The following is a 10002-nucleotide window of genomic DNA, read 5'->3' as shown; positions in this document are numbered from 1 at the left end:
ACCAAGAAATGCCGTTAGATAGGCACTTTTAATATATAAAGATATTTTTTGGTTTAATTTGGATTTATCAAATATTTTAGACCTAGTATTTTTTGGATCGGATTAGATTTATTTAATATTTAAGGTCCAGTATGTATTGGATTAGATCCATCTTATTCAAGAAAAAAATGTAAAATTTTAATATTAATTTTTATATGTACATATAGATTTTACGTATAACAATATAAAATCTAATTACTCATCTAAAATAAATGAAAATACTAATTAATTCAATTAGATATTAGATGTATTGGATTTTTAGACACTCCATCCGCCATCCGATCACAATTAGATATTCAATATTTGGCGATCGATTATAATCGGATCGTTCTCATTGGATTTCATCATTTTATGTACACCCCTAAGTTGAGAGGTTTTTTTTTTGTTGAATATATTTTCAATTTTATTCACTTTCTATAAAAACACACAAATACCGCGCCATTTTTCTAATTTCCTATTTCTTCATACTTGTTACTTCTGTCTCTGTCGTCTGTTTCAATCCTCTTTATATTTTTATTAATTATTAATTATTTATTAAAATAATTTTATTAATTATTAATTATTTATTAAAATAATTATATTCCAATCACAGTTCAAAACCCAACTAACTTCCTTATTCTCTCTCTATTTTAAACCTATAAAATATATATAAATAATTAAAAAAAAAAGAAAAGAAAAGAAAAAAAGACAAGGAAGAGAAAAAAACACAGCACCTTCTGAGGTCCGATTCTCTCTCTGTCCGTGCGAGCGAGGGACCGGCGGGAGTCTGATCTCGCCGGAATTTCGAGCTCCATAGCCGGAATCTTCATTTCTGTTCACCTCCGAGCTTTAGAATTGTCCATTTATCATGTACGTTTCGTTTCAGTTGAGATAAAAAGTAAATCACCTATGTTAATTTTCTTTTTTAATTTTGTTCTGGATTTGAGATTTGATGGTGAAATTATGGGTTGGCAATGCAGGTAGAAGAAAACTTGTTTTTCAGAAGAAGCTCCATTTTTGTTTGAAATTCCCTTCTTCTCTCCTTTTTTTTTTTCAAAAGAAATTTTTGCTTTCGTTCAGCCTTTTTTTCTCTTTCTTGTCAATTTTCCAGAGAGAAAATTGCCGAGAAAGAGAGCAATTGCGGAATTCGGATGTTTTGTTAATTTCCCGGAAAGGAATCGATTTTCGGGAACAGGCTGGTGATTTGGTTGCGTGGTTGTGGCTCTATTACATTAGGGTTAGATCCTGCTCTTTCATGTTTTCATTTGATCTCTTATGACTATAATTTCAAATTTTGGTGGTCAATTTGTGAAATTTCGGAGTCCGATTGTTTTTTTAATTTAGTTATTATTATTATTATTTTTTTTTTTTTTAAGAATAGATGGTTTATTCCTATGAATTCTTCTGCTTCTGCTGTGGCTTTTTTCCAATTCTGGGTGTCTTCTTATTAGCTTAGTTTGATGAAAAATATTGAAGAAGAAAAAATTGTATTCATTCCGTGAGGTTTTATTTTTGTTTTCCTGCATTTTTCTCGGTAACCAAACGGAACAGCTACGTTTGGTCGTTGGTAGGTAAACAAGCGAATTTCTTTATGAAGATGTCCTATTTCACGGTTTCTCAGCTTGCATTGTACTATGCAAATTAATAAACAAAATAAAAGAGCAATTGCTTTTTAACACATTCCATCTGTATTCTATGGGTTAACATTTTATTTTTCCCCTCAATCTTGATATATGTAAAAGATGGTGTTTAATTCTATATTTATTTTTGTTTTCTGTAGGTGATTGAATTTGGATAAATTTTTGTTTCTATCTGTGAAATTTTCTGGCTTTCTGAGCTGCACAATGCCATCTGAAGTAATGGAACAAAGGGGTGTATCACTATCAGCTCCATCTCACCTCTTTGATGAAATTCGTTTTCCTTCTGAGGTACTTATTGTTTTCAGTATTATGTATTCAAAAGATTGTCCCTCCAATAGGGCGTTCATTAGATTTTTGTGTTCTTATTTGCTCAACTATGCCTTCTTATTTATTTGTGTTATGAATAATTTCCTTAGGGATACTTGTCTTCTTAAGATCCACTATAAATATTCAGTACTTAATATATTTTTAATTTTTATTGGGCAGAAACAAGTTCGGAAGGTGAAAACTGTGCCTGAACAAGGTAAGAATCGCCCAGCCGTAGCTTCCCTTATATGGCCCCTTCTAACTTAGCTTATTTAGCTACAATCTATGTTGATGTTTAATTTTGGTTTGTAAGTATTAGAGTAATACATTTAAATTATTTATTTATCTTGGAAGGTATGCACTTCGAAACTCCTGACATTTATGAATAACTGAAGTGTTGTCGAATTACCGAATTACCAAATACGATGATGTTGATTGTTGTCATTGGTCAGTTTCAATTCTCTTTTGGGAAAAACAACTGTAGTTTATAACTGAAACCGAAAGGTCCAAAACTTTCAGTTTTGTTGGGAGCTAAAAAGAGTTTTGCTTAGTTTTATCGGTCCATCAATCATCTCATTCCCACCATTCTTAGTTCCAGGATTTTTCATGTTATTACATTCAACTGTAGATTTTTTTTTATCTGGGTTTCATGTTATGAATGTGTTTCAGTTTTTCTTTGGAAAGACCTGTTGCCGTAGAAACAAAAACATTGCTTTGTAGTTCTTATTTATAAGCTTTCATTTGTGTGGTGTCATTTCCCAGTCTTTCTGCATTTATTGTTATTATTAGTGTTTGCTTATGACCTGTGTGGCTAATTTTCTATTTCCTAGCATGCTCATTTTCTTAGTTGCCCCCATCCCCCAGAGTTTTGGCAGTTCTATTTCCTTTACGTTATATTATATGGTTTTTTTCAAATTGGAAACTGTTACGGAAGGAAGTTATTACATCTCGTGTACATTTTGTTGTTTAGCTGATAGGGATAGATATATATTACCAACCTGGCCATAAATTGGATATTCTCTCACGCTTTGGATATTTTTTACCAGTTGTTGGAAGATCAATGCAATGCTTGGAGATGCCACAGTCCAATCCAAACCGGGTTCAAGCAGAAAGACAGACAACCGGTGGAGAAGGAATTGGTACCATCCCCGGAGCTTCTTGGAAACCTATGGATCACGATCTCAAGTTGTGGTCAGATTTGCGTACGAAGACAGAATCTTATAGTTTTGATGAAAATAAAAATTTCACTAGTAATATTCAGCATGAAAGTAGTCTCTTTTCAAGCTCATTGTCAGATATCTTTTGTAGAAAGTGTAAGCTTCCCGTTTCATGTCTATTATAATGATTGTTATATGTGATTGCTTTGATCTTTAGTTTTTGCTGAGTTAGATTATTAATATCATCTAATTCTCTATAGCCATGCTGACAAACGTATTACTTTGACACCGTTTCATGCTAAATATGCAAAGGGAGTCAAAAGCTTAATTTTTCACAGAAATTTTATCCAGAACTAACAAGCTTTTATCTGAAATTATTATATTATAAATCACTGCCTTTGAAGTAACTTGGTTCAATTGGTATCTTTATGTGTCTATCCTTTTCTTTTTTATTCTACATTGGTGATACATGCTATTATTTTTGTAAGATTTGTGTAGTGATATTTATAATTCATTCCCAATTCAATATGCAGTGAAATTATCAGCGAATGATGTCACATATCATCAGCCTTCCCATACTGTTATCTCCAAAGATCAGGAAAAACCACTAAACTATTTTGGAGAAATTGAGGGAAAAACTATTGGGAGTCTTCTTCCTGACGAAGATGATCTCCTTTCTGGAATGAATGATATGATGGCATACAATGCTAATGCAAATAATGGTGATGAATTTGAAGACTTTGATCTGTTTAGCAATGGTGGAGGCTTAGAATTAGGAGAGGACCGTTTATCTGCAATCCAAAGAAAGCATGATCTTGTTGGGTTAGTTTTGAATGGCCAAGCTGGTTGTAATGGGTCAGCTGGTGAACAGCCTTCTAGAACTCTTTTTGTCAGAAATATCAACAGCAATATTGAAGACTTCGAATTAAAAGCTCTTTTTGAGGTGCTCATACTCCCTATTCTCTCTTGTTTGCAGCCAAGTAGTATACCTTGCACTATGAATTGACAGTATTTTTTTTTAGCAATATGGAGAGATACGGACTCTATACACAGCCTGCAAGCACCGTGGTTTTGTTATGATTTCTTACTATGATATAAGGGCAGCTCGAAATGCAATGAAAGCACTTCAAAGTAAGCCAATGAGGCGCAGGAACCTTGACATACATTATTCGTTACCCAAGGTATGGCGGTGACCTTTTGATCTTGGTTGCGTAAAACTTTAAATTTTATTTCCTTCCCAGTCTTCCCCCATTATGCACCCTGGTTTATTGTAGTTTAATGCATTTTTCCCATGCCTGTGATGCTTTGTTGCATAATGTTTACTTTCTAATGTGTCAGGATAATCCTTCTGAGAAAGATATCAACCAGGGAATCTTGATGGTATCAAACCTTGATTCTTCTGTTTCAAACAGCGAGCTTCATAAAATTTTTGGATTTTATGGAGAAGTTAAACAAGTGAGTTGTTTGTTTTCTTTCCTCTATTATCCTGATTTTTTCGTAGCGGGATGATGAACCTTGCAATTTTGGTTGTTATTTTGTTACTAGATTCGTGAGATTTCAGACAAGTATCATAGCAAGCTTGTAGAGTTTTACGATGTCAGAGCTGCAGAAATGGCTTTTTGCAAGCTAAATAAGACGAACATTGCTGGGAAGCAGATCACTCTTGAGCCAGGCTTTCCTGGTGGCACCAGACCCGGGTATCATCATCTGTTTATCTTTTCTTACTTAATTCTGTTAACCTATGGTGCTTACTCAAGATGTTTGAGTTTTCTAACACAACTCCTATGGTGGCTGCCAGTTGCGACTTTCTGTTTTATTGTTCCTTATCTACTAGTTTCTTTCCTATTTCCTTGTTCTTTTGAATTCGATTTCTCAAAATTGCGACTCCTTACAGATAATATATCTTTGCAGCTTGATGCAAGTGTCCAACATGGAACAAGGTGATCATGAACCCCATCTTTATCATAGCTTTTGTGACAACTTTTCCTCAGTGCACAAAGGTAATCTTTCTCTGCTAAGATTGCTCTGATTTTTCAACATGTATTTTTTTTTTGGGCTCATAGAAAGTCTCTTTTCAGCAAGAGTATCTCCTGGAGTTATTGCACCAAGTCGCATGGTTATTGGTTCTAATCAGGGCTTTCATCCTGCAATTGGTTCGCCTTTGAGTACTTCGTTTGAAAATTCTCTCTCTCATCAGAGTTCAAGTCTTCCCAAGACCATGCCTTCTCCAATGAGAATGACATCTGCTAGCAAACAATTCGGTTTTAGTGAGATCAATAACTCTTTGGATGAAATGAAGTTTGCTAACCAAGGGATGCATGGTTTCCATCCCCATTCATTTCCTGAGAATCATGATAGTTTAGCTCATGCCATTCCAAGTTTGTCTCCCAATTCTATTACCAACATGACTAGTCTGGGTCTTGGAGTAAGGGATGGATGCATCAGTCATGTTCATGGTGTGAATAGTGCAAATAGGCATCCAGTGGAACTTAAAGGAGGTACATACATTTGCTATAGTTATATTTTAAAATTATTTGATGTAAGTTTTGGAATATCAACTCTAATGAGAGAGCAAGAGTTCTTCATTTTATTTAGTTTTCTGGTGTGAATACCAAAAGAGTAGTTAGGTTTTTTCATCATAATTTTGTTTGATTTGGTGTTGACAAACCTTTTTTTTCATATAATTTGGTGGGGGTAGCTTTTGGGAATGGGAAAAGTCCTGTTCATGATCAGCATTGTGCATGGAACAACTCCAGCTCATATCAGCAACCTCCTTCAAGTTCTTCACCTTGGCACAATTCACCAACAATTGTCAATGGTTTTCATGCACACCGCTTTCCACAAACTCAGGGATTCCCAAGAACATCACCTCATATGCTGAATTCTTCTTCACCTTTACCTCATCACATTGGATCAGCACCAGCGGTTAATCCCTCACTCTGGGAAAGGCATGCGTATTCTCCTGAAACCTCTGGTCTTCACCTGGGGTCTCTTGGGAGTGCTGGTTTTCCTGGTAGTCCTCAATTGCATTTCATGGATATTTCTTCTCACAAAATATTTTCTCAAGTTGGTGGAAATTGCATAGACATGACTGTTAATGGCGCACAACACTCTTCTCACCGTAACGGTCACATATTTCCTGGGAGGAATCCAGTAATTCCGATGCCCGCATCTTTTGATTCTCTGCATGAAAGTGCTAGAAACTTGTCCCACCGTAGGAATGAAGCGAACTCTAATAACGTTGATAAGAGGCAATATGAACTCGATATTGATCGCATATTACATGGGGAGGACCGCCGAACCACACTGATGATCAAAAACATTCCTAATAAGTACGTATTCTCCTTGTTAAAATGATGATGGTCAGTCATGGTCTTGCAAAACTGCAATTCTTTTATCGTCCTAGACTATAAACATGCTCTTAATTTAGCCAGGGCACAAACAGTGACAGTTATGAAGCAAACATGACGAAAAAGGCAAACTTAATGCAATTGTGGCTACTATGCCACTTTGTTGTGAGAACCATATTGCATTAGATTGTCATACATTTTTTGATATGGAGCATACCTTCTTTTTTACTTTGTACTTGAAACTAATTTAACAATTTCCCAGGTATACTTCAAAGATGCTTCTTGCTGCAATTGATGAGTACTGTCGAGGAACTTATGACTTTCTCTATTTGCCAATTGATTTCAAGGCAAGTAAAATTGTGACCTATTCTTTTCTTCCTAAATGCGGGAGCTCATATTTTATGTGTGTGTTTAACAGAACAAGTGCAATGTGGGTTATGCATTCATCAACATGATTGATCCTCGTGAGATTATTCCATTCTATCAGGTTTGATTCTCCAAAAATGGATATGTTAATTTGTGTCCTGCGGCGGATTTTTTCGTCACTTTCATTTCTGTATGTTTTTAAGCAGATGGTAATATATATAGATGTTATCTGTTGTCAATCTCAGGCATTTAATGGCAAAAAGTGGGAAAAGTTTAACAGTGAAAAGGTGGCATCATTGGCCTATGCTCGTATTCAAGGAAAATCTGCTCTTATCGCCCATTTTCAGAATTCAAGCTTAATGAATGAGGATAAACGATGTCGCCCTATTCTATTTCATACAGATGGCCCAAATGCTGGTGATCCAGTAAGATTTTGATTTATTAACTTCTTAATTAGTGTTGGTTCTTTATTAATACTCACCGCGAATGCAAATGGTTTCAAATTTAAATATTTATCAGATAGAAACTTATGTGAGAGCCTGAATCTAGTAAAGTTCAAATTCAGTGCATTCTGCATTGTAATTTAATTTACCATAAGCTTTTAGGTCATGATGAAAATCACACTTGAGCTCATCCTTTCTTGGGCTGCAGAGAAAACTAACCTTTCTTTCCCTTTCCAGGAGCCCTTCCCTATGGGTACAAGTATCCGGCCAAGGCTGGGAAGAACTCGAGCTAGTGGAAACGAAGAGAACAACCAAGGAATCTCTTCAGCTTTTGCAAATCAAGAGGAAATAATCTTCGAACTTGATTCTTCTTCACCAGGTCCTTCTAAGGACTCTGATTGAGCAGAACCCGGTCAAATGGAGCTGACTAACTTTGACTTTTGAAAACGTAATATCACCCAATAGAAGCTATACATTTTCCCCCAATTTTATATACTATATATCTACATATATTATTATTATTATCAAAAGGTGGTGTATCAGTATCAGTATCCACTTCCTTTATTTTTGGCTATAGAGGAGAACTACTACCTACCTACCTACCTACCTACCTACTGCAATTTTTGGATGACCTAAAGCAAGAGGTTGCTTAAAACAACTTCCTCCTTCCTAATTATGTGAAATTCTTGGTAAAAATAGAGGCCGAACAAAGGGTCCAAGTTTTGCACTATTTGTGAGTGAATATTATATTTTCAGTGTACAGAAGATCCTTGGGACATATATGTACTACTAGGATTATCTTTTTAACTCCACTACCACCTTTGTTTTTCTTCTCTTGTGGGCTCTTGTTTTTGGTTGGTCAAGGAGGGAGAGAGAGACACACACACACACACACAGAGCAATCTGCCTAGAAGACTCTGACTATTGCACTTTGTTCATGCTTTTTGTTTTAATTGCTAACCATGATTGGTTCATGTTCTTTTCTCATTATATTGGAATCTTGTTTCCCCATTGGCCTTTTGTTTTTAAAGCTGCTCAGTTTTTTACAATGAATTTATGTGTTGGCAACTTTGAAATACATTAAATTGTCGAAAATCTAAAACTGTGTATTCTACCTTTTTTATTTAATAATAAGAAGTGATAACAGTTTCAACCTAAACTTATCAAAATATTTTGAAAGTTGAAAATATCAATTAGGGAGCGTTGCATTTCACCTCAAAAACGTTGGAGATCACTAAATAAATGAATTTAAGGTTGAAAAATCAAAGTCAGAGCATTTCACTTCATACATATTTCATATGGATGATCAGTGAACCAAAATGACTAGTGTGTGAGTGCAGCGTCGAAAAATCTTATCCGAGCTGAGGTTACAAGTGGAAAAAACTAAGAATCAGTAGAATTATTCAACTAAGAATGAATCCGAGCTGAGGTCATAAGCTTTTGAAAGTTAATGAATTGGAGTTTCATATATTCATAGTCTGCCACTTGAAAATCAATAAAAAATATTTGTGAAACAAATTGTTTGATATCAAATTGAGAAAATAATTAAAGCCTATTTTTTTTGTCGCTAATAACTATTTTGAAAAGCCAAAATAAATAGAGTAAAAGAAAAAATCCCTAGTAAAATAAAAAATAATTATAGCATGATTTTTTGTGTGTGTGTGTGTGAAGTCTTTTTGCCCTTTAAAGTTTTTAAAAAATAAATTTCAATTAAATGATGGACGATAGAAAGTAATAAAATTAGCAAAATAGTTAAGACATTTTTTTAATATAAAATTATTAAATGTTTACCTTTTAAGTAAAATAAAATATATATTATTTTTATTCTTTTTTATAAAATTTAATAATACAACCTAGTTTTTTTTTTTTTTCCTAAGGTGAAGTTGATTCATGTTTAATAACAAATGTATAAAATTTTATAAATAAAGTGAAAAAATCACACGACTTAACTGTTAACTAATTATATGAATGATGAAAGGAGCAAAAAGCTCATAGCTCATGTAGGAGCTGCCAAAAGGACCAACCCCATAAAAAAAAAAAGACCTAAAGCTAATGCAACTAAGAACATATAGTTCAAAACACCGAAAAAACTACAAAAACTAAAAAAGTAAAATAACACAACAACATGATAAAGTCTCTCCCTAGTGCAATGGATCCATTGAGACAACCCAAAACAAACTGATTAAGGGCAAAGGAGCGCTGCCAACTTCTGACAAGACCAATCTACTCTCGACTTCCCATTTAAGTTCAGAACATTGAAGGAGACAGAACAAAGGAAGCACATTCCTTTGGAAAGAAGTCGTGTCCTCCCTTCTACATCTACAAAACTTCAAGAGCTCCAAATGAGTACTTGTGCACCGAAATCATGATGTCTGAAAAGAAACCTAGAAGCTAACACTGAGATTCAAAAAAGTTTATACTAAAATTTTATGACAAAAATAAAAGATTATTAATATTTGTAAGGACAAAACATAGATCATATTAATTTTTAATGTTTATACTAATTGATGAGTAATTCAAAAATTATATTGTGATAAATTCAAGTAAAATTAGTGAATTTTTTTTTTTTAACAAAATTAATAACGGTGTAATTTTTTTGCTTGCTGTTGTGAAAATTGTGTACGCAAGTATACGCAATCGTAACAAGTAATAAAATGATAAATCGAGTATCGTCTCCACAGGGATTGAAAATTAGAAATTAATTTATAAAACTAATTACTCA

The 10002-nt window shown here is 34.0% G+C and overlaps 1 protein-coding gene across 2 annotated transcripts; it reads left to right on the top strand.

Annotated features, from left to right (window-relative positions):
- The first annotated feature begins 667 nt into the window (after positions 1-667).
- LOC115705670 (protein MEI2-like 1) lies at positions 668-8291 on the top strand. 2 transcript variants are annotated; one of them, XM_061112637.1, is made up of 16 exons: positions 668-888; positions 999-1255; positions 1799-1946; positions 2145-2181; positions 3011-3277; positions 3655-4064; positions 4144-4302; positions 4460-4576; positions 4667-4818; positions 5033-5121; positions 5200-5619; positions 5820-6453; positions 6734-6818; positions 6890-6958; positions 7083-7262; positions 7518-8291. In XM_061112637.1, the coding sequence occupies exons 3-16, from the start codon at positions 1863-1865 to the stop codon at positions 7680-7682; spliced, it is 2868 nt and encodes a 955-aa protein (XP_060968620.1). In that variant the 5' UTR covers positions 668-888; positions 999-1255; positions 1799-1862; the 3' UTR covers positions 7683-8291. The 2 variants fall into 2 exon arrangements, with proteins under 2 accessions (XP_060968620.1, XP_030488926.2); XM_030633066.2 differs by lacking the exon at positions 999-1255 and having other exon boundaries at positions 672-888.
- Positions 8292-10002: the final 1711 nt, after the last annotated feature.

This window comes from Cannabis sativa, chromosome 1 (assembly GCF_029168945.1).
Source record: "Cannabis sativa cultivar Pink pepper isolate KNU-18-1 chromosome 1, ASM2916894v1, whole genome shotgun sequence".
In the NCBI taxonomy this organism is placed as follows: Eukaryota; Viridiplantae; Streptophyta; class Magnoliopsida; order Rosales; family Cannabaceae; genus Cannabis; species Cannabis sativa.
This window is presented reverse-complemented; position numbering and strand designations above follow the sequence as displayed.